This window comes from Colletotrichum karsti, assembly GCF_011947395.1.
Source record: "Colletotrichum karsti strain CkLH20 chromosome Unknown Scaffold21, whole genome shotgun sequence".
NCBI classification, from domain to species: Eukaryota; Fungi; Ascomycota; class Sordariomycetes; order Glomerellales; family Glomerellaceae; genus Colletotrichum; species Colletotrichum karsti.
This window is the reverse complement of record NW_024065921.1, coordinates 161,900-183,775: the sequence shown is the minus strand read 5'-3', so window position 1 is coordinate 183,775 and position 21,876 is coordinate 161,900. Positions and strand designations below refer to the sequence as shown.

General features: G+C 54.6%; 10 protein-coding genes across 10 annotated transcripts; 4 read left to right on the top strand and 6 right to left on the bottom strand.

Annotated features, from left to right (window-relative positions):
• Positions 1–630: 630 nt before the first annotated feature.
• CkaCkLH20_06901 (nuclear cap binding protein subunit 2) lies at positions 631–1,222 on the top strand (the record flags this gene model as incomplete). The annotated part of the gene is made up of 2 exons (XM_038889618.1): positions 631–696; positions 764–1,222. 2 exons carry the CDS (start codon positions 631–633, stop codon positions 1,220–1,222), a joined length of 525 nt encoding a protein of 174 aa, XP_038744981.1.
• A 455-nt stretch (positions 1,223–1,677) lies between these two features.
• On the bottom strand, positions 1,678–2,085 carry CkaCkLH20_06900 (54s ribosomal protein l31; the record flags this gene model as incomplete). Its single annotated transcript, XM_038889617.1, has 2 exons — positions 1,678–1,730; positions 1,806–2,085. 2 exons carry the CDS (start codon positions 2,083–2,085, stop codon positions 1,678–1,680), a joined length of 333 nt encoding a protein of 110 aa, XP_038744980.1.
• A 591-nt stretch (positions 2,086–2,676) lies between these two features.
• Positions 2,677–3,240, top strand: CkaCkLH20_06899 (trafficking protein particle complex subunit 2; the record flags this gene model as incomplete). The annotated part of the gene is made up of 2 exons (XM_038889616.1): positions 2,677–2,861; positions 2,934–3,240. 2 exons carry the CDS (start codon positions 2,677–2,679, stop codon positions 3,238–3,240), a joined length of 492 nt encoding a protein of 163 aa, XP_038744979.1.
• Positions 3,241–3,658: 418 nt separating this feature from the next.
• Positions 3,659–4,128, bottom strand: CkaCkLH20_06898 (histone-fold-containing protein; the record flags this gene model as incomplete). Its single annotated transcript, XM_038889615.1, has 3 exons — positions 3,659–3,822; positions 3,878–4,015; positions 4,083–4,128. 3 exons carry the CDS (start codon positions 4,126–4,128, stop codon positions 3,659–3,661), a joined length of 348 nt encoding a protein of 115 aa, XP_038744978.1.
• A 1,428-nt stretch (positions 4,129–5,556) lies between these two features.
• CkaCkLH20_06897 (tetratricopeptide) lies at positions 5,557–8,088 on the bottom strand (the record flags this gene model as incomplete). Its single annotated transcript, XM_038889614.1, has 2 exons — positions 5,557–5,631; positions 5,683–8,088. The coding sequence occupies 2 exons, from the start codon at positions 8,086–8,088 to the stop codon at positions 5,557–5,559; spliced, it is 2,481 nt and encodes an 826-aa protein (XP_038744977.1).
• Positions 8,089–9,521: 1,433 nt separating this feature from the next.
• Positions 9,522–10,001, top strand: CkaCkLH20_06896 (uncharacterized protein; the record flags this gene model as incomplete). The annotated part of the gene is made up of 1 exon (XM_038889613.1): positions 9,522–10,001. One exon carries the CDS (start codon positions 9,522–9,524, stop codon positions 9,999–10,001), a length of 480 nt encoding a protein of 159 aa, XP_038744976.1.
• A 77-nt stretch (positions 10,002–10,078) lies between these two features.
• Positions 10,079–10,772, bottom strand: CkaCkLH20_06895 (uncharacterized protein; the record flags this gene model as incomplete). The annotated part of the gene is made up of 2 exons (XM_038889612.1): positions 10,079–10,590; positions 10,652–10,772. 2 exons carry the CDS (start codon positions 10,770–10,772, stop codon positions 10,079–10,081), a joined length of 633 nt encoding a protein of 210 aa, XP_038744975.1.
• A 788-nt stretch (positions 10,773–11,560) lies between these two features.
• Positions 11,561–12,518, top strand: CkaCkLH20_06894 (ebp domain-containing protein; the record flags this gene model as incomplete). Its single annotated transcript, XM_038889611.1, has 5 exons — positions 11,561–11,789; positions 11,844–11,870; positions 11,923–12,059; positions 12,122–12,356; positions 12,409–12,518. 5 exons carry the CDS (start codon positions 11,561–11,563, stop codon positions 12,516–12,518), a joined length of 738 nt encoding a protein of 245 aa, XP_038744974.1.
• A 3,183-nt stretch (positions 12,519–15,701) lies between these two features.
• CkaCkLH20_06893 (phosphatidylinositol 3) lies at positions 15,702–18,965 on the bottom strand (the record flags this gene model as incomplete). Its single annotated transcript, XM_038889610.1, has 5 exons — positions 15,702–15,741; positions 15,790–15,994; positions 16,043–18,503; positions 18,579–18,765; positions 18,886–18,965. 5 exons carry the CDS (start codon positions 18,963–18,965, stop codon positions 15,702–15,704), a joined length of 2,973 nt encoding a protein of 990 aa, XP_038744973.1.
• A 1,253-nt stretch (positions 18,966–20,218) lies between these two features.
• On the bottom strand, positions 20,219–21,244 carry CkaCkLH20_06892 (histone-like transcription factor and archaeal histone; the record flags this gene model as incomplete). Its single annotated transcript, XM_038889609.1, has 1 exon — positions 20,219–21,244. The coding sequence occupies one exon, from the start codon at positions 21,242–21,244 to the stop codon at positions 20,219–20,221; it is 1,026 nt and encodes a 341-aa protein (XP_038744972.1).
• Positions 21,245–21,876: the final 632 nt, after the last annotated feature.

Genomic DNA, 21,876 nt, shown 5'->3' with positions numbered 1-21,876 from the left:
GCCACACGGAGGGTCCAAGCTCTAGGTACCTAGGTCCGGGCTGAGGTAGCGCCTCAGACCAATGAGAGTTGTCCAAGCTTACCTGACTTACACACGCAATTGGCCCTTGAAGTCGGCCTGAACAGCCTTATTCTACCATAATTTAAGCATGTCGAGTATTCATATGGCATTTGAATGATCAAGAATGATTCCCTTTATTGATAGGAGAAAGAGTGATGGGTAGTGAATAGATGAAAGCATGTAGCCATGAGATAGCTTGGTAGAGGGATCATTGCGCCCACATCACATTTCTGATTTCAATCGTTAACAAAAAGGTTCAATCATTACACCAAACACACTTCATTCATAACGTTGCTCCTGCTAAAAAGATTGCGATTAAAATATGAAAAGGCGACAGGAAGCAGGTGGTTGAAGTTGGGAGTTCCTTCACCTTTAAGACTGACGCACGGGCCAGAAGCTGAAGTGCCTTGCCAACTGGAGCCTCAGGTACTTTCTCGAGGTATCTCACTTCAACATCGAACTTCTATCCATACTCATCGCAGCTTTCTTCTCATCCACAATTGGTATCAGTCCCAACTTGCGCAAATCGACGGCAATTGGATCATCCCTCCTTCAGCTACACAAGTCACAATGCGATTCGGAGTGAGAAGCACAGTAGAGCGCCTCGACAGGCCGAGCGCATACTACCAGAGCAGGGTAAAGCTTCCTTCTTTCCTCCTCAACCTCTCACAGTCCGGTCCAGCTGACGCCAATGACCTCCCAGAACAAGCGCAGAAGAGACCACCGCGGCGACGACGAAGACGCCAAGCCCGAACCCGCCGAAGACCCCCTCGCCGACGCGACGACCCTCTACGTCGGCAACCTCTCCTTCTACACCACGGAGGAGCAGGTCTACGAGCTCTTCTCCAAGTGCGGCGAGATCAAGCGCCTCGTCATGGGCCTCGACCGCTTCAACAAGACCCCCTGCGGCTTCTGCTTCGTCGAGTACTACACCCACCAGGACGCCCTCGACTGCATGAAGTACATCGGCGGCACCAAGCTCGACGAGCGCGTCATCCGCACCGACCTCGACCCCGGCTTCGAGGAGGGCAGGCAGTACGGCCGCGGCAAGAGCGGAGGCCAGGTCCGTGACGAGTACCGAGAGGACTATGACGAGGGCAGGGGCGGTCTGGGAAGGGCGATTGAGAGGGAGCGCGGCGGGGAGTACGACGAGGGGCGATAGTTTTCATTTTTTTCGATGCCGAGGATGCCTCTTCTAAGAAGAGCTATCCTCGGGAAGAACAAAAGCATGGGGTTTCATCACATCATATAGGCGGGTAAATATGCTTTTTCGTACTTTGCAGGACGGGCTTTGGGAATCGATACCCTCAATTTGACACGGTTTGGGACACGATTGGGGTTTGTGTCTTGATATTGCGTGATATGGGTGTTTCTCTCTCTGGACCCCATACAGGTGCGTAATGTACAATGGGCTGTGAAGGCTGTGTTTCTCAGTGGCAGCCTCAGAAGGCCATCCACTCTCCGCCGAGATCGAGTTTGTAGAGTACATAATCGTACAATCCGACTCTCCAGTCTTTTCCTCCCCAGACCAGCCCTCCACCACCCCTTCGTTAAGATCTTCTCCTCCAGCCCTTGCTTCTCCCGTCTATTCGTTCGTCCATCCGTCGTCGTGCTCGTTTAGTAACCAGGGGGGTTCAATCTCTGAGAAACTCTCGTCCACTTGGGCAGCTCTGCAACAATCAAGTCAGCCATCAATCCCCCCTTGCACCCTCGCCAGACCAAATCAAAGGGGATAATAAACATACTGTGAATGCCCTTGCGGTACCTCTTCTCCTTGCGGTCGAACATGGTGTACTTGTCCCTCGGCAGCATCTCCGCCTCGGTGGGCATCTCGGCCTTCCACCGCTCCAGCGCCGCGATCGTCTGCCCCTGCTTCGCCATCGCCGCGTCCACCGTCGCCACGACGTCGTCCACCGCGCGGAGGCGCATCCTGTGGCGCCGCTTCTGGAACTTGGACAGCCTCCACGGGATCTTCCAGAGCAGACCGCCAGACAGTGGCGACGTGATGCGGAAGGCCCCGAACATGGTCGTGTGAGTGTTGTGCGTGTGGTTTGCCTCTAGGGGCGGTTCGGTTCGGTTCGATTCAGGGGGAAGCGACCTGGTTCGCTTTGGAGTTCGTCGCGTTCTCGCTGTTTGTGTCGTCGGAGACGGGGTTTTCGACGTTGGGTGTTGAGCTCGGGGATGCCCTTCGAATCGTTGCACCAGCAAAGCCGTTCGACTCTTTCGACAAGGGAAATTTTGGAGCTCACGAAAGCGGTGGAGCCAATTGGCTCGCCGTCTCGGCGGCGCAGCGGAATTTCCCAGCGGGTGGTGCGTGCACCCGACCTTTCTGGCGCGGCCGGGGTGTGGTGTCGGATGGGTTCCACCGCCCTGCAGCGCCGCCCGCCCCGCGTGCCTGTCTGTGCCTGTGCCATTCCAGGTCCAGCGTTCGTGGCAGCTAAGGTATCGCGATACTCGGTGAAGCGGCCACAGCGAAAGGAATAGAGCTTCGAACCTCCTCCCACGACGAACGAACCCCGATTTACGAACGGACTGGCCACCGACGCCTCCGAACTCGACTTAATATTTACGATATCACTTGCGCAAAGGGGACGGATGACGACGGCGCGGTGAACAATGTCGTACTACTTCGCCATCGTCGGCACGCAAGACAACCCGCTCTTCGAGTATGAGTTCGGCACCTCCAAGCAGGGCGGCGACGGCCAGTCGCGCTTCAACGAGCAGATCCGCCACCTGAACCAGTTCATCCTGCACAGCAGCCTGGACATCGTGGAGGAGGTGCAGTGGGCGCAAGGACAGCTGTAAGCAGCGTCTTCTTTCGGTGGTGCATGCTGCCACACACGACCCGATGCTGACCAAGGTCCGTGGACTAGATATCTCAAGGTCGTCGACAAGTTCTTCAACAACTACGTCTCCTGCTTCGTGACGGCCGGCAACGTCAAGTTCCTCCTCCTCCACCAGCCCTCGGCGCCCTCGAGCACGGCGTCGTCGCGGTCGTCGACGGCCATCGGCGCCAACCCCACGAGCCCTGCGACCGAGGAGGCGATCAAGAACTTCTTCCAGGAGGTGTACGAGAACTGGGTCAAGGCGACGATGAGTCCGTTTTACAGGTTGAATATGGAGGTCAAGAGCCCGGTGTTCAGAGCGAGGGTGGCGGCTGCGGGAAGGAAATACTTGTGATACCATAGACGAAGAGATTCAGCGAAACAACCTTGACATGACAACTACGGGATGTTGCCAGGGGAGCTCGGGCGAAGACTACGAGGGGAGCCAGTCACATTGGCGGAGTGGGCCTCGACAAAATGTAAACAAAGACACGCGTCACGATTCAAGCATAGTGCAACAAGATTTGGTATGTTCATGCCACCTTTGCGGTGTTTCCATTCAGACAAACGCGTCTGCCTATCGACGCCTTGAGTACTATCATTCCCAGAGTCTCGTGTGATCCCCAAACGCCGTAAATCAACGTGATGTATCCATATCCCATTACCGTTGAGAAAGACCAATGAACCATCCCCGCCGAGTCATGCAGTTCCCGTACCAAACGTTGGGTACAAGAGAGTGCAAAACCAGGCCAAGCTGTGTCGAGAGGACACGCTTAACCGCCGAAACCGTACAGGGTGCGGCCCTGGCGCTTGAGGGCGTAGACGACGTCCAGAGAGGTGACGGTCTTGCGCTTGGCGTGCTCGGTGTAGGTGACGGCGTCACGGATGACACCCTCGAGGAAGGACTTGAGGACACCACGGGTCTCCTCGTAGATCACTGCGAAGCTTGTTAGATCGTGATGGGGAAGAAACGCGATGTAGTTGGAACTTACTGGCAGAAATACGCTTGACACCACCACGACGAGCGAGACGGCGGATGGCGGGCTTGGTAATACCCTGGATGTTGTCACGCAAAATCTTGCGGTGACGCTTGGCACCGCCCTTTCCGAGGCCCTTGCCGCCCTTGCCGCCTGAGATAAAGTTAGCATCATACGATCAGATGCAAATGAAGCTGTTGCGATGCGATCTGGTGTTGACGCGACCTGGCGAAGGCGTGGCGACGCGTCCGCATGCGGTGGTGCATGCCGATGGACAGGGTCCATTAAGACGCGGGGTACGACTCGATCGGCAGGAACGCGACCAACACCTCGATTGCAGTAACAGGAAAAAGTGAAGATAGATAGTACTTACGTCCAGTCATGTTGATGAGGTTATTTGAAGTGGATGCTTAGTGGATGAAGTTGTTGTAGTTGTCTTGAAGACAAGTGATGACGTGAGTTGGTGATGGATACGTTTGGGTGTGGGAGAAGAGAAGTGGGAATGGGGAGAGAGAGGGGGAGAAGAATAAATAAGGCAGTGCTGCAAGTCTGGGGGATGGGTTACTGATTGTGTGGTGCTTTGGGTGTTGTCGCAGCAGGCAGGTCCGGATCAGTACGCTAGTCCCGTTTTGGGGTTTGGCCAAAAAATAGCGAAACGGTAAGGTCCCTATTTTTCGTCGTGTATTTTCCAAGTCACTTGCAGCCGGTTGGAGAGCGTTTTCGCAGGCGCGCTGGGCATTGTTTTCATTTACAATGGGGTTTCCGCTTGCCCCGTGCACTGGACGGCTCTTTTTTTCTCTGGGAAGGACGGGAGCTGGCAGGGGTCGTGGTGGCGGCCATTTTCTGTCCACTCAACACTCGCCAAAAACAGACTCCGGAGAGGTGGCCCGAGCTCTTCGCGGCCGGCCTTTTGTTTTTGTCACGCGTCAGATTTTTTGTCTCCCGCTGGCTGCCGTCCGCCTGGGTTCTCCGATGGCGCTTGTCCGATTTTTGATTGGCTGCTTTTTACCTCCACTGAGTTCATGCAAGGGGTCCAGTCCCACCGATCACCTTTTTGCGATCTGCCTTCTGCCTTCTGGAAGGGTTGGTGACGACAGGCCATTCCAGCGATTCCACCCCGACATGTCACGCTGCGGGAGCACGCGTTGGTTCAACCCGGACGAAATCGACATTCTGGCTCGATCCGATTTCTTGAAATGGGACAAGGATAGGTAGGGCTGGACTCTAGAGATATCCCGGGGGTGAGGTGCTGTATTCGTACTTTCTCGTAATCGATTGGTGTCCCAAGATTCAAGAAGTGGGACGGATGGTTCCAGTGTCTTCATCAAGACGACGACTAAGTCGTGCATTACTTTTCCTGTTGCGACCTATTCACCGTGTCGACAGTGACGATGCGAGTCCGATAATATACAACAGGGCAGACCATCCGCCCTTCCCAAGCCAATATGCTTCCCCCTGCTTTGCTTTCCTAAACGCCGATGCCATGCAGCATGCCGATAAACATGAATCCGTGTCATCGTGCTGTTGTTAATCGTGCCCAAACCCAAGCTGGCGAACCCTCGTTCCGTCGTACCCAGATTCGTCTCCAATACTGTACTCGAAGCACCCAATAAAAATGCACACAATCGCTATCCTCTCCGGCGGCCAAGGAGCAAAACAGACCACGGGTCGAGGAGAATTCATGTGTCATATGCTCATGTCATCATGGAGTCCTCCATGCCCATATCATCCTCGATACTCTCAATCGCGTCCTTGATCGACTGGCTGGCCTGCGGAACGGGTTAGCTAAGAACGTGCATCGATGCCCAAAAAGAGCTCACCTTCGGATCCAGAGCAAGAGCATTGCTGAAGGCGCGCACCGCCATCTGCTTTTCGCCGACCATGCGATACAACTTGCCCAGGAGGAAGTGCACCATGGCCTCGTCTGGTGCCATGTCCTTCACGATCAACAGTTCCTTCTCCGCGGCCTCGATCTCCCTGAGGGACATGAGGCACCGCGCTTTCCGGTAACGGACCATAGCCGCTTTTGGTGCCAATTCAACCGCCTTACTGAAGTATTGGAGGGCTGGCAGAAGTTGCTTCTGCCTCTCGTGGATGGCGCCTATGCGGCAGATAAGAACCGCATTCGTTGGGTTGATGACAGATGCCGTGTGGAAGTGAGTGTACGCCTTTTCGTAGTTGCCTAACTTTTCGAACACGCCACCGAGACCGAAGTAAGCGTTGTAGTGGCGACGGTCGGCAGCGACGGCGTGACGGAAGGCGGTCAGAGCCTTCTCGTACTCCTCGTTGGCGACGTGCTCGTGACCCTGGAGGGTAAATGCGTATGCAAAACTAGATTTCAGTTGCGTGGCCCTCTTGAAGCATCCCAGGGCCGCCTCATGATCTCGCATAAGGGAATGGGCGTTGCCCAGAGCGCACCAAGCCTGAGGCGACTCCCAGTCAGCATCGATCAACTCGTGTGCGAGGAACGACAGGTCCGTCTCGCGCTTGAGGTGCCACAAAATGGTCGAGTAGATTTCCATGTCCTCCATACGCGTCGGAGACACGACGCGCAGTTTCCTAAAGAATTTCTCGGCCTCCTTGTAGGAGCCCTGCTCATGGTGCGCTTTTCCCATTTGCACCAGTAACCAAGGGGTTTCCTGTTGGTTGCGGGGCAAGGAACCGAAGAATTGCAAAGCCTCCTGACAACGGAACTTCTTCAACGCGTGGTAACCAGAGGCGAATTTCTTCAGCAACTCCATGATCCATCTCAGGCTCTCTTCGATCTTGACGTTGTCAGGCTCCGTGGAGATGGCTTTCTGCGCGGCGTGCTGGACGGGATGAGGTTCGCGGACTCTGGAGGCCTCGGCGTGATCGACGTCCATGCCGCTATCTTCGATGGGCTTACGGTTGCCACTAACCACCCTGCCAACGCTGGAGCCACTCGAGCCTGGTCGCATAATTCGAGAAATTTGGGGTCTAGCCTTCTTCAATTCGCGGGTCGCAGCGGCGCCGATAGTAGCAGCGCCAGAGTTCGCCTTGACGATCGAAGGCTTATTGAACATATTTAACCTGGCGCTCCTCCGTTGCGCTGGTGCGTTGGCTTCTTCGGAATGCTGTCTAGACTGAACAGGGTGCCCAGACACTGTTCTTTTGCGTTCTGAGGGCGCGGCTGTTCGCAAGATGCCTCCGCCGGTGCCGGTATCAGAGTGTAGCTCGACTTGCTCCTTGTCCTGACTCCTGGTGCCTCTCTTCCCGCCTAACCTATAACTCATCTTCGGCGGTGCTTCCAGAAAACCAGGCTCGACACCGTGAGCTGTCCGCGTCCGTCGCGGTGGCGCCTGAGGGGGTTCGGGGGCACCAGTGGAACGCAATGTTGGAACCTCTGGCATGGAAGTAGGGCCGGTCGGCGTTTCCATGAGATCGGCATCCCCGCTGGACGTGGTCGAAGGCCCTAGACGTGACCTTGCCGCGGTGATTTTCGACATGAAGTCGTTCTCTTCCGCCTCAGCAGAGAAGACGTTGGCGCTGAAGGGCATGTCTTGGTAGGTGGAGGATCGGTGAAGGTTGAAGGGGTCGGATGAATCCGTGATGGCACGAGGCTGGGGCCTCTTGGGTTCGAAAGAGTTCGCCATACCGTCCTTGGGCTCCTGCGATATCGAGCCGGCGTCTTGGTCGAAAGAATGTGTCAACTGGTCGGTGACCTGGAAAATATTGGGTACCCGGACGTTGACGCCCATGTCACAGAGAGCTTGGAAAGCATCCCACATGAACGGGTTGACTCTGACGGCATTTTCGAAGCACTCGACGGCCCTCCTCCTGTCGTCGTAGGCGCGGTACAGCTTCCCAAGAAGACACAGCACTGCGGGCTCGTCTGGGTACAGGGATCGGGCCGAGGTGGTGTGCTTGCCCAGGTTCGTCTTGCCGATCCATTTCTCTCGTGCCTTTTCCAGCGAGTTGATACCCTCCTTATACCGTTCCAACTTGAGGCATGCCTGCGCAAACACCCAGGCGACACCCAGGTTTGTTCCGCGGGATGCAGGTTGCCTGCAAACCTCAAAGGCAGTTCTCGTATCGCCGAGTCGGAGGTGGCATAGTGCCAGAAGGTGGGCAGATTCGCTCGATTTCGGGTCTTGGGCGTTCAGCCTCTCGGCGAAGAAGAGAGCATTATCGTAGGCGTTGTTGTCGACGTGGTAGTAGATGACCTGTCGCAGCAGCCCAGTAATGGCCGCGCTCGTGGGCGCCATTCTCGCTCTCGCGGCGTAATGTACGGGGGTGAACGGCTCGTTGGAGGGGATTAACGTCGAGAAGAGATTGTGGCCATGGGATCGCGCGGAAAGGGTTAACAGTCGTCAGTCTGAATGGCTGGGAAGTCGCAGTGCCTAACCAGCGTCCCGAGAGGGCGGGCGGCTATGGTAGGGAAGCGTGGTTGAGCTCTGTCGAGCTAGGATGTCGTTTTGTGTGCAAGCGCAAAAAGTTGCGTCCGTGAATTTCGAGGTTGGGGGTCGCGCGGAGCCTCAGACCAGGAAGAGCAATACGTGGTCTGCAGTCGGGTGCGTAGTAACGGCTGATTGGAGGTATTAACAATTAATAGCCGTAATGAAAGGGCTGCGAAGACGAATTGACGCCGGAAATGCTGAATAAAGCGACGGTGGTAGCAATGGTCGTCGAACAGATCCAAATGGTGTTGTGCTGTTGTGCCTGTGGTGGAAACACTGGAGGCCGTTGTCGTGGTGGGTCCCGCGAATTGTTTGGGTTTCCCTTTTCTGCGCTTCACTCTTGGGAAGGATGATGCAATGATGAATGGTCAAAAAGATGCAGTGTCGACTCCGCGCAGCAACCCGAGACACAGCAACGGTCCATCTGACTGACAGACTTGGGTTGAGTCTCCTGGCAAGAAGGTGACTTCAAGGCGCGCTTGACGAGACCCAAAAACGAAGGAAGAAAGAGAAGGTCGTCGAAGGGGAGGGGCGAACACCAAGTCACCTTCACTTGGGTAGGTACCGGTAGGGGGGAAGACCGTGGACGGCGGGAAGAGACAATGAGGGACGGGCCTCAGAGGGTCCAGGATTGAAATTCCCAAATGCTCAGCAGACGTCAGTTCGTCACTTGCCGTGGGATGGCGGAAAGAAAGAAGTTCTGGACTGGTTTCCGTTTCCCGTTTCCTTACCTTCGGTTCCTTGTTGACAGTTGACCTGAACGGCAGCGGTTCCCTCCTTTCAGTCGCGCCTGATGTTGTGATGCCGCAGGCCTGATTGGCTCACACGACGCCGCAGCGACCACCGTCACTTCGCCCAGCAACAGAAACAAGCGCCCACTCAGCGACCTCTTCTGCCTACCTACCAGCCCCCTGTCGTCACCCGCCAACCTCCCGTCCCCCGTAGTGACCGTTTCCCCTGCCCGCCACCTTTTCTGAATGCCCCACTTCGCGCCGTTCGCCGGTATCACTGGACCGATGGAATCCCGCGCTTAAGCCACACTTCGCTCTGGAATTTCGTCACCCCACGTCCTGTCAGCCTCAACTCCATCCACGTCTGGCCGCAACCTGTCTTTATCACCAGCAACTTACCTATCCGGCGTGGTCGCTCTCTGTGTCGGATCAAACACTTTCTCCTGGCCTATTTGACAACAGCCGTCACCCCTCATAGTCCCGTTCTTCCGACTCTCATCAGTACTCAACATGGCGCAAAAGGCAAAGAAGGATCGCGCCAAGTCCAACGCGGCCGCTCTGAACAACCTCCACATCGGCTCTGCCATCGTCAACGTCGGCTTCTTGCTCTTTCACTTCCTCATCAGATCTCGCTCTCTGTTCTGGTTCATCCTGTTTTCCGCACCCGCCTTGATCTGCGAGTTCGTCCTGGAAAACACCGGACGCCCCAAGTACGACGCCGGAGGAGGCCTCAAGACGGCCGGCGAGGACCTTGCCGCCCCCGGCTTGACCGACTACATGTTCGACGTCATCTGGGTCACTTGGGCTTCTGTCATTGCCGTCGTTCTGTTCGGCAACTGGGGCTGGATTTTGTGGCTCACTGTCCCGGCTTACGGCGCCTACGCCGGTATTGGACTGCTTGGAGCTGGCAAGAGAATGGCTCAGGGTATGCAGGGAGGCAACGACGAGGCCCCCGCACCCGTCAATCGCCGCCAGCGCCGTGCAGCATAATCCATGCGAGCTCGATTCGTGAGACTATCAGTTGAGGCATCTGTGGCTGTCTATTTGTCTCTATCGAGTCTACGACTTCAGTTCTGTCTATGCCATGGCTGCTCCTCGGCCCACTTCTTAATGACCTCGGGGTCTACGTTTCGCACAAGGACGTGGATATGCTCGAGAGCCCGTACGCTTTGCAGGGCGACCCAGTTCTTGAACCAGACAACTCGATCCTCTCCGCCCTCGCCGAGGCTCTCGACAAAGTACCTGTCGACGAATCTCTGCGTGATGTTCCTGCTCTCTGGCGTCATGTCTCCCGTCTCGGCATCAGTGGGGATAATGGTACGAGACCAGACCACGATGTGGGTGATCTCTGGGTCGAGTCCATACGGCCAGTCGTTGACGAGAACTCGGTAGTCGGAAGGGTCCTCAAAGGGAATGAGCGACTTGGGGCTGAATGGCGGCTCGCCCCAGGTCTGGGGCAACCGGTTGGCAAGGAGGTATTTGGTCATGGAGCCATACTCGGCCTTAGTCTCGGCCGTCCACTTCATGTACCGGCGCAGGTCTGAGGGCTTGCGCTTCAATACTTCCAGCTTGTTGGTCTCTGCAGAAAGTTAGACGACTAATAAGACCAATATTCGGGTCCCGGCAGTAATATCACGCACTGATGATCTCCTTCAGCTCTTCCCAGTCATGCTCCTTGAACTCCTCGTCGGTCTGTGAGAGGACCCACTTGTCGACGTCCGTCAGCGGAAAGGGAGCATCGACGACCGGTATGTCGCCCATTTTGAAATTCGCAGGGCTGTGGTCTAGAGTATTTTGGGTGTCGAGCTGACAGTGGGGTTGAGGATGAAGTCGATGGCTTGACGTGAACTGAGTGATACGAGACCACCTGGCGGTAAGAACGGCGTCGCACTAACTTGCAGCGGAAGATCGGCGGTCCGACTTCCCCTTCAGGCCCCGGGTACACCTAAGGGCACTGCCGTTTTGTTCTCGACGCGCCAACGGAAGCAACACCAGTCGCAACTCGGTCGGATAGGCAGGCACTATCATTGGAAAGATGTCTGTCACAATTGAATTAATTTGATCGTCTTTTGGGCTTTTTGCGAGCTGAAATTTGGTTTCTTGACTCGGCCAGATTCAGTAAAAGCAAAAAATGGCCAGCAAGTGCTAGTGTCATGGCTGGTTCGCAACTGCCCAATTATGACCGACCCTGTATCTCTTTGAATAGTGCCATCATGAAAGTCGGACCTCGATTTCCTGGGAACACAGCAGGAACATCGTCTTACTATCCCATGAACGCCCTAGGCTTCTTGCCACATATGGATTCGGATGTTCGTTTCTACTATGAGCTCAAGCAGTTCTCCGCCTTTGCAGTCATGGTTCACGAGAGCTGGGGCACCCGGTGGGCGCTTCGTCTTCAGCGAGTTGACCGCTAAAATATTTCCCAATTTCCAACATCATCGCCAACCCAACACTCAACATACGACGCGTATTTCTCACGTCACCGCGTGCTCGAATCAGTCAAATTAGGCATCACAATTATCCACGAGTGTAATTGACCATAAGGCAACATGGAATCTCCCATACATGAGGAGACTGCTGGTGTCCCCGCACACCCATACTACCCCGTTAGCGCGCCTCTCTCACATTACACCGTCAATCAGACCCCCGTGGCCGTTCTACTCGTCTCATTTGGCGTCATAATTCTTGCCAGTGTCGCGGCGGCTGTTCAATTAGCCAGGAGAGCGTGCCCCAGCTTGTCCGTAGCCGACCAGCTCACCGTCGCATGGTTCGCTCTCTGTGAGTGGACTACCACTTCGATATTCGACACGGCCGACTAATAAGTCATCTCAGGCGGTTTCCTGCACTGCTTCTTCGAAGGTCTGTAATCTCAATGCTACTCGGCTTCGATCGGTCTCTGACCTGTCAATAGGATACTACATCTACCATCATGAAGACCTCGCAGGCCTACAGACCCTCTTTGGCCAGCTCTGGAAGGAGTACTCCCTCTCCGACTCGCGGTACCTAACCTCCGACCCATTCATGCTCTGCGTGGAGTCCCTGACTGTTGTACGTGATACCTTACCATCTCGAAAAAGACATCATCGTCTCATAACCTTTCTCTTATCCAGTTGATGTGGGGACCCTTGTGCTGGACTATAGTCTGGGCAATAGCCAAGCGAAGCAACTTCCGCTATCCTCTCACGGCCATCATGTGCGTCGGTCACTTGTACGGCGTCATGCTCTATTACTCGACCAGCCTGACTGAATACTACCTTCACGGCGTCTCGCACAGCCGGCCCGAGTTCCTGTACTTCTGGGTCTACTATGTCGGCTTTAACGGACCCTGGGTCGTCGTTCCTGCGAGTATGTTCAAGTGTGTCGTTGATCATGATGTTGAAGCTGATGTTTGAAACAGTCCTGCTCTACAGAAATGTCATGTATATCAAGCGCAAGTTGGACGGAAGTGAGCACGCCCAATTTGTTGTGAACAGTGTCGACGGCCCTTTGGGTAAAAAGGACCTCTGAAGCGTGAAACCAAGACGGAGACGGAGGAGAAGGACCAGTGAATATTGTGCCTAGTGAGGAAACAACGAAGTCTTTGGGCGATATTGCGTGATGCCAAGGACAGTGACTTAGGCCTTTTCTTACAATAAGTCATACAGAGCACGACCGCGAATGACCGACGTCGTCCGGCGTCATCACTTGTATATAGCGAAGAATACATATATCAGCTCGGCGTATCGTCCACGAACCTGGGACACAAGCAAGAATCTTGCTGCTGGGCTGGACTCCGGAGAAGAGTAGTCGAGGAAGAGAGCACCACAAGTGATTAGATATCGGCCCGGCAGATGTGATGCCGCAATATCATCTGTTGCATTAGTCTGGTTTATACACTTATCCAACAAGGGATATTCTCAGTCGCTCCTCGTAACAGATTTGAGTAGAGCTTAGCTTGTCATTGAGAACGTTTGCTCTATAAAGTGACCAGCCGGGTAATGCTGGTTCTCGATTTTATCAAAAAGCCCCTGCTTTCTAAAGTCTTTTCAGGCGCGTTCATAATTCTTCTCAGCTCTGTTGCTTCCACCTGGTGAGGGCTCGAGACATTTTTTCCAGCTTTGGACAAGGGAGGTGATCTCATGGTGCTCATCTCTCACAGTCCCCCATTGCTCGGCGGCATTTCCGACGCATTTGACACGATAATCAAAGGACAAGCGACGTGTTACGTCTCCAGAAAAGCTCGACGCCTGTGATGTGATGCTGCGCCATGGAGCTCACTATTGAGCCGATTCAGCAAAGGCCGCTCAGTTCGAAGGCTTAGGAACCAAAGTCCTCAGGGATTACAATGTCTGTCTGCAACACGGAAGAGCCGGCTTGCCATTTTGTTGTTGACATGATATAGAAAGCCTGTGTGCTACACTATATGAGTAAATCTTGACATGACTTGAGAGGCAGTGGCTCGTTACATGATTGGGGGTTTCGTCGCCCAAGATACCCATTATCGACCGATGCACCTAGTTCGTGGGTAAGCTTGCCCGCTCGCCACAACGCTCGCAAAGTGTTCAAGATATCGAGATGGGTCTTGCCTCTCGGGAAGACTCTGGTTGGTAGTCAGAAACCGAACGCCTCCGCACTCATTCTCCCATTCTGCGCACAACAATGCATCTACAGACGGTTAATGGCGATGTTAGATGAGCGCATGAAGCATCTGCAGTATTAAAAGAAGTGGTTATTCGCAGCAAACAAAACGGACGCCGTAAACAATATCATTCATTTAGAAAAAGTATGGCACCAAGCCTTGACAAGTCACCGGCGTTGACGGACGAGGACTACCTCAACACCTTGACGAACCGACCCAAGACATGAACCCTGATAGACCCAAACCCCGCAGCAGTTTCTTCTGGTTTCCTCACTTGAACCACCTCATTCGGCCACTTTCGTCACGATGCAGTTCATCACCATACCGGCTCGGGATATTATAAAAGCCCGGGCAATGTGCAGTACAACAGCTCGTTCTCGTAACGGAACCAGTGCCCTCTCTCCACGTGGGTTTCGCATACGTCGAGGGATGGACATACTCATTTATCCGGCACGCTACGGCGTTGTCCAACTCTGAAACCTCGTCGATGGACGCGTTGAAGATGTCACAGATTGATCTCAAGCGCCCCCGTTCTTCGCCCCTGTCTAGGATGTATTCCCTGAGTAATAACCGGCGACTCAAAAGACATCAGAATCCTTATACAAACTCAAGCTTCACTGAAAATGAAGCTACGGTCGTAGCAAGCAAGAGTTCCCTAAGATTGTTATGTTAAAGAAAACAAACACCAGGACCAACTACTCTCACCTGGTGAACACCACCCATTCCCTATGAGCTCGTTTTATACCTCCCACAGGCCTCAGAAGTAGATGATCTTGCTATGGAACAATTATTCTCAGCAAATGAGCAGATATAAAGACCAATCGATATTCTCGGTACGAAAGAAAGCGACGCAATTCTCCTCGTTCTCGCACTTGCGATAACCAATCGACACTTTCAGGCACGTCCATCCTGGCTGAAGACACGACATCCACGCACCAAGCTCCAATTCCCATCATCTACAGCATTCAGTTCTCAACTATTCATAGCGTATACATAATAAACAGAGACAACTCCAGACCGGGAATCCCACCCATCGTTCTTGACTCGTAAGTCATCCGGCCGCAACCAAACTTACAGCTTGACTGTTGACAACGGCGAATAATGGAACACAAAGAGTGAATGCTGCACTCATTCCGGTCCAAATTCAATCAATCAGGCCTGACTTGATTAAATACACTGCATTGGTAACGCCCAGTCTCATCAGACGCAGCAGATCGACCAGAGGCCCCCTCAACCACGAGGTGCGCTGGACTCCTCGCGTGGCGGCGGCGTAGACCATTGTGTCTGCATTAACATTGCCTCGCTCTAGCCACCTCTCAGGAGTGTCCACCACGCCAGTCGATGTACCCGAGCCACGTCCGCCGCGGTAGGTTCATCTCACATCGAGCTCAGAAACCGACTTCTCAATCCTTCATCGTCCCTCCAGTATCCCATAATGACACGGCTGTGACAAGCATCTCCTCTCTAAACCTTATAAAACCCTCGTCCGTGAGTTCTGAACGTAAACCTGTCCAGAGGTATCTGCAACCGACAGACACAGCTTGCAATCTGCTTTCGTGAAGTTCTTTTGACAACCCGTCCAGCCCAGGACTACTTAATATATATCCTGCGTGGTCCAACTGTCTGCCCACAGAAGTTGCATAGGTAGAGAGGCAGCATTGGTGCACCCTCTTCACGGTATTCGAATGCTCTCTTGTTGATGCGGCCGAGAGTGTCACCCGTACGTCAGTCATGATTGACCGAGGTGGTAAGATTGCCGGACAGTGACATGAAGACAATGACTCACTCACGTCCACCCATCAGTCCACAAGCTTGTTCACCTTGAGCGATCTCCAGTTCAAAGAACATCAGGGATATCATTCGTCTTATTCGGTATCCTATCTCTCCAAGAGGCAGAGTGCGCCTCTAAAAATATCTGCCTCCCCGTCTCGTCATGTGTGACCGAGAGATCATTCCTCGGCTTCTTCATTATCAGCCAGTCGTCTATTCAACCACAACGCCGCCCAGATGCCTAGATGCATGCCAATGTCCCAATGCTCGAGTTGATGATCAAGTCCCATCATCACGACCGTCTAGTAGATGCCCTGCGTTCTATACTGGAAGGTATCGTAGCTGGGCAAGTTAGCAGGTGTGCATTGAATTCGAGTACGAAACACTTACAGCCGCGTGTAGTAGCTGCCGAGGGACTTGCCGATCAAGTCAGTCTCGACGAATTGCTCCGCCTCGTCCGCACTGAGCTGCAGCTGGAACCGCTGGCGAAGGTTATGCGTGGCTTGGGCTACGCCGGCAGAGTAACATGGCATCTTTGAGTCCCGTCCCATCATGGCCACCAGATCGATGATATTGTCCGCAGACCGCCGCAGAGCTGAGAACGTTAGTCATGCCCAGAACGAAGCAATGATTTGGAACTTACCCTGGAAAGCCTGCTTGCAGAGCTTCTTGTAGTCCTCATAATCATCAGATCCGATGCCACCCAGCACCTCGATGTACTCTTGCGTCAACTTGAAAGGCGCCGCTTCAAAGCCAACAGACCCCGGCGAGTTGGACAACATGAAACCGAAATCGATGTGCACAATGTGTCCCTCGCTGTCGATCAAGACATTACCGTTGTGTCTATCTTTCAGTTGCAAGATGTATGAAATCATACTGTACGCGGCCAATGAGCGTTTGAAGGCATCAACACCGGCTTTAAACGGTTCGCTGTCTGCGGCACCAAAGGCTTTGAGGAAGTGGTCCCTGAGAGTCGCGAAGCGACGTTTCTGGCCCGGTCCCGCCTCCATCGACAATGTCAAACTTCGCTTGATGGAATGCAACGATACACCGTTGGTGATCGTCTCAATCAAGCCCGACGACTCTCCCGTGACGAGAATGCGCATCAGTTTCACCCAAACGTTGACCTTGGCATCCACCCAGATCTTGTGGCAAACGTCAATGAGCTGACACGCGAACGCTTCCTGGCGCAAGTCGGCACCCGTCTTGACAATGACGCTGACCAGATCCCAGTTCTTCATCCACCCGTACGGCGACGTTTTGCGGACACGCTCCTTCTTCGCTTGCCATGCTTCACCGAACACAGCCGCGCTTGGATCGTCACGGTCGCCCTTGTTCTGAATACCTCCGGTCTTGATGTCGTTTTCCATTCTGGCGAGTCCAGCACCGGCATTTACCCCCGGCTCAATGGGTGATTCGCTCTCTACCTCAGGCTCGGCCGCCGCTTGCACCGCAGCGGCAGCTTGCGCGGTGGAAGCCTTGGCCATGATCGTGTCAAACGTTGGCCCTTGTTCATCCATGTCGAAGCTCTGTTCCTCTAGACTCTGCATGCTTGCGATAATCTTCGCTCTGATAGCCTGCACTTCATGCTTAGGCCGCTTGCCGCTCGTAGCCTCAAGCTGGGCCAGCATCTGTGAAGCAGTGCGCATGTGCGTCGCGAGCGCGGAGAAGTCGGGCTGTTCAACCGCAGGATTACCGCGACCGGACAACGTCATCTTGCGAACAGGACCCGGGGGACTACTTGATCTCGAAGTTGAGGCACCGGAGCTGCGCGGAGTTGTCATGTTGTCCGAAATCGTGCTTGACATCGTCGTGTTGCTGGTGCTAGGGAGGCGTTGTGGCGCAGGAGGAACCTGCTTGCCCTGGAACTTTTGCGAAGCATCCTCGTCAAAAGGCTTCAGCATTGGCGAGCTTCCCAGGTCACCCGACACGGGCTCAAACACGCTGTCAATGACAGGCTCCGGTGTTCTAGGCACGATGGGTATGCGAGGTGAGTCTGACAGGTCAAAGATTCGTCGGTTCGTCCCTTGTTCCGTCAGGAGCGTCGACAGCAGTCTCTTATTGTCCGGCGTCTCCGGGTCGAACGAAAAGTCATCCCTCAGAACCTCAACCATGAGAAGATACGGTACTTTCTCTGCACTGTTCAGAACCGTCGATTCAGCCGGGTTCAAGCGCACGATGCGGTGGTGCCTGCTCTTCGCTGGGGAGCCATCAACGAGCGTCGGGGGGCAGATGACCGGGACATCGACTTCAGCAGGAAGGTCTTGGGCAATGAGAGCCAGCTCCGCGCGGAGAGCACTGAGACGGGCGGGCTTCGGCACGATAACCAACCGGTTGGATATCCCCTCGAGCGCGGTCAGGAATTGCGTTTCGCACCTAAAATAGTGTTGTCGCAACAGTCTTGTCTTCTGCAGTGGTGTCAGTTCAACACCGCTCGCGCCACTCTTGAAGTGGTGAGAATGTCTCCTGTTGAGAGCGTCATTCGGCCGTGGAGGAAGTCCCGCCGACACCGGAGTCGCAGGTCGAGTGATGGCCAACCTCGGCGATCGCAGCTCGGGAAGGGGCAGTGACGAGGAACTAAGTCGTGCATCCGCGTTCTTCATCTCGATATGTGACGGCAACCGCTTAGCCTCGACCGGCGTCCTCGAACCCGACGACCCCTGCCGCGGGGGAGATGGTTCCGTCGCCCGGTGAGGCAGATTCGTAATCACTAGGTCGGGCGCGCTCGTCATGCGCCCGCCATCTTTTATACGCCTGGTCCTCGTGCTGCTAGCAGCGGTAACCGTTTGCGATCGCGTCACCTTGGGATTATTGTCTTGAGAGTTGGATATCAGATCTTCGGACGGTTGAGGCTTCCTGGCCTGTGCAACGGCGAGCGGCCCCGCCCAATGCGGGACGAGAGGAACCGCAACGCTGGCCAGGACGAAGCTCGCGAGCACCGTGACGGGCAGTACGTTTTCCTTGATTTTTTCATGTCGCGCGGAGTCTGGCAAGCCAAAGACTATGTGCTGCACCTTGTTGTACACCCTTCGACACGTCTGGAAGGACTTGGATTGCGGGTTGGACGACAGGTCGTGTAGGTATGTTTGGAAAAGCCAGAAGGTCTAGGAGATGCGGTTAGCCAATGCATCGAGAGCGCGCGGAAGTGCAATGGGTCGATTGAGGACGGGGCGACTCACCAGCAGGGCGGCAGTCACAGACTCCTCGCACAGGTCGAGGAGGAATTCCTCCAGGGCCATGGACTCATTGTCGACGCTAATTATAAGGTGGCATAGCTGCGGCAGGAAGAACTCAATGTCCTCGTAGGGGAATTGTCGCAGCTTATTGCAGAGAACGTAGTGGATGCCCACATGGTCGGCGTAACGACTACATAGGGGTCAGTATGTGATGTCCGACGTCATGTGTCAGCGCCAATTGGGGTCGCGACGCATGCTGCGACATGTTCCTGGGCGTAGGGGAGAAGGATGAGGAGGAGGAGGAGCTCACGATAGATAGGAGACGGAGAGAAAGGGGTTCGAGTTGAAGACGTCGGACTCAAGGAATCGCTTGAGCAGGTCCCACGACATTGGTTACGCCACGAAGCGGAAAGAAGGATGCAAGTGCAGCGAGGCTCGGTGCCTCATTGATCATGGACATGAACGGGATTCGCAGTGAGAGGGACGGTTTCGCATGGCTCAAGAAGCTCAAGACTCGGGTCGGGACGAGAGCAGCAACAGCAGCACGCAATGGAGGAGCAGATTGCAGCGGCGGGCGGACTGGATTGCGAAGCAGAGCAGAGCAGAGCAGAGCAAAGGACAGGTAAGGTAAGGTGTGTACGGCCGGATGCTCGTCGGTGCAATAGTTGTAGCTCCCTCTTTTGGCCCGTGGATTTCGGGGAGGTCGATTTGTCCACTAATGTGAGAGCGTGACTTGGAAGGTGGGAGGAATGCCCCATACAGGCATGCACGACCCGCCGTTGCAAGTGAGCGACCTAAGTGCCTAAAATTTCTGGCCTCAAATTAAGGTACGCCGGGTTACCTCAGCGAGCATGAACCTTGAACAGGAGACGGAACCACGGAGTCTTGGAAGTTGGAGGGGGGCACTCTTGAAAGGGGCCGTAGCCCGCAGCGCCGCGCTCTGTCTGCGGCTCCTCCTGAGAGTGCCGGGCCCGAGACGTCCAGCTGTGAGTCCAGTGTGGTGGAAGCCGCACGCCGCGCTAGAACCAATGGGGCTGCTGCCAGACCCCTGGTCTGCGGGGCCAATCATCGTCTTATGTGCATATCTGACGTAGGTGCATAGGGATGAGCTCACCTTGAGAGCTGTGAGTGAGAGGGTCATCGACCAGGTTGTATGAAAATGAGATGAGATGATTTGGGTACTCATTTACCTTTTTTTTTAAAAATAATTCAAGCTTGGGTTCGGCTCATTGATATTAGCCATTCCTGAGCCGTAACAAGGAGTACTGGAATACTGGAAATGCCAAGTGGTGTCAGCGAGAAGACGGTTTCAGACGGGTCACGGTGTAAGTCATTGAGTGAGTGATGTGCAACACACAAGACTCTTTCATTTTTAATGTGAGCAAATGCTGTCCAACGACAGGCTCGATGCGCATAAAAGGAAGATAAGCCGTTCAATGGCATGCAAGTCGAGGAAGCAGCGCTATTTCCTCCGTGCCGTGTACCCTATCCCCCAAGTGACAAGTTTTCGTCGTGTCACCCAACGCCGATGTAGATGCTAGCCAGTCCAACGCCAGTCCTCATAACCCTATCATAGTTCTCATCATCAAAAAAGTCCCGACACCGAGGTGAAGATGCCCCCTCTCTCCGTCCTCTCATCCCTCTCATGCGACCTTCTTCTTCCGTCCACCCTTGCCCTTCTTCTTCGGCTCGACCTCCATCTCTTCGTCGCTCTCCGTGTCCGCCTTTGAGCGTCCGCCCCTCTTCTCTTCCTCGCCGACCTTAGCAGCGATGTCGGCCAAGAAGTCATACTGCCCGTCTGTTTCGATGACTTGCTTCAGCATTTGGGCCGTGACACGCTTAGAGTTCTTCTCTCGTGCAATCTCTGCGCTCTTGCTGACGACGGCGATCATGAACAGCTCCAGCGCCTTGCCCACGGCAATAGGAGTCTGTTGAGCCACCTTGCCGACTTCCTCATCGGCCTGCATGATGCGCTTTATCCTCGCTGTGGGGAACTTGGTCCTGACTGGTGAAGGATCAATAGGCGGCGGCGAAGGAGCCGACTGTGTGTTCTTCCTCGGAGGCATTGTGGCGGAGCCGGGTGTTTGTGGGAGTTGCTGGGAGTCCGGGTTATAGGGGATGTCGTAGAGATTGGGTGTGGCGGTCTGCTGCTTTTTTTCTAAAAATGGCTGGCTCTGGGGTGTTGGGGGCTGATATTGCAGCGAGTGCTGATCGTGATATTTCAAAGGTTGCTGCCCATACGGACCAGGACTTGTTGGTGGGGGTTGCTGCTGTTGCTGCTGCTGCTGCTGTTGCGGCGGCGGTGGCGGTTGGTGGTGGTACCTGGGCGACAGGTACTGCTGATGCGGTTGGTGGTGATGCTGGTGGTGCGGGTGGGTTCCAATTCCAGTTTGCAGCGGTGGCTGATAAGAGGAGTATTCGGATTTGAATGCCTCAGATGGCGGGTAGTGGGGTTGTTCTTGTTTGATGTTGTGTACAGCAGCAGGAGTTGAAGACGGCTGATGAGGTTGGTAGGCGCGCGACGGGGGCGACGAGTATTCATATACCAGCGGCGCAGGTCCTGGAGTTTGCAGTTTGCTCAGGTCCAGGTCCAGGTGCTGCTGGTGCTGGTGCTGGTGCTGGTGCTGGTACTGCTGAGGGTGGTGGTGCTGGTTCTGGTTGTGCTGCAGATTGTGCTGTGGAGGCGTTGGCGGGGCGGGTGCTGCCGAAAAAAAAGAAGAGAGGTCCGGCGATTTTGGAGCGTAGGTTGTGTCCTCGGCCATTTTTATTTATTTTCCACCCCTCTCCTCCAGCTGCTGGCCGTTGTTCTGGAAAAATTGGAACACCTTTTTTTTTTTTTTTTTTTTTTTTTTTTTTCCTCTCGTCCCTCGCTCTCGAGTGGAGGACGAATGACCGGGGACTCGGCTGCTTGATTTGGTGCAGCGACCAAGGATCCCTCCAAGGTTCCAGCAGGAATCCAGCGCCTATGGTTGCAGCGTGGTTAGCGGAGAAAGGATGATTAAGCGAGCCCAAGGAGCAGGGGTGATTTTTTTGGGACAACAAAAACCACCTGGGTCCCCCTTCTCGCTGCTCGCTCTGATTTTCCCTCTTTCTCTATGACTTGCGTTTTCTCAATGCAAACAATCTTGTGTGCGTGAGTGAGTGCTAGTCAAGGGGTGTCGTCCAGTCGCTCCGTGTTTCCCGGGGGAGGGCGGCGTGAGCCTGATTTAAACTTGGCTGCCGTGTGCGGTGTAGGCGTAGGCGTAGGCGTGCGTAGGTAGGTGTAGGCAGGCAAGCCGCAGGGTGATTGACAGCTCGTCCC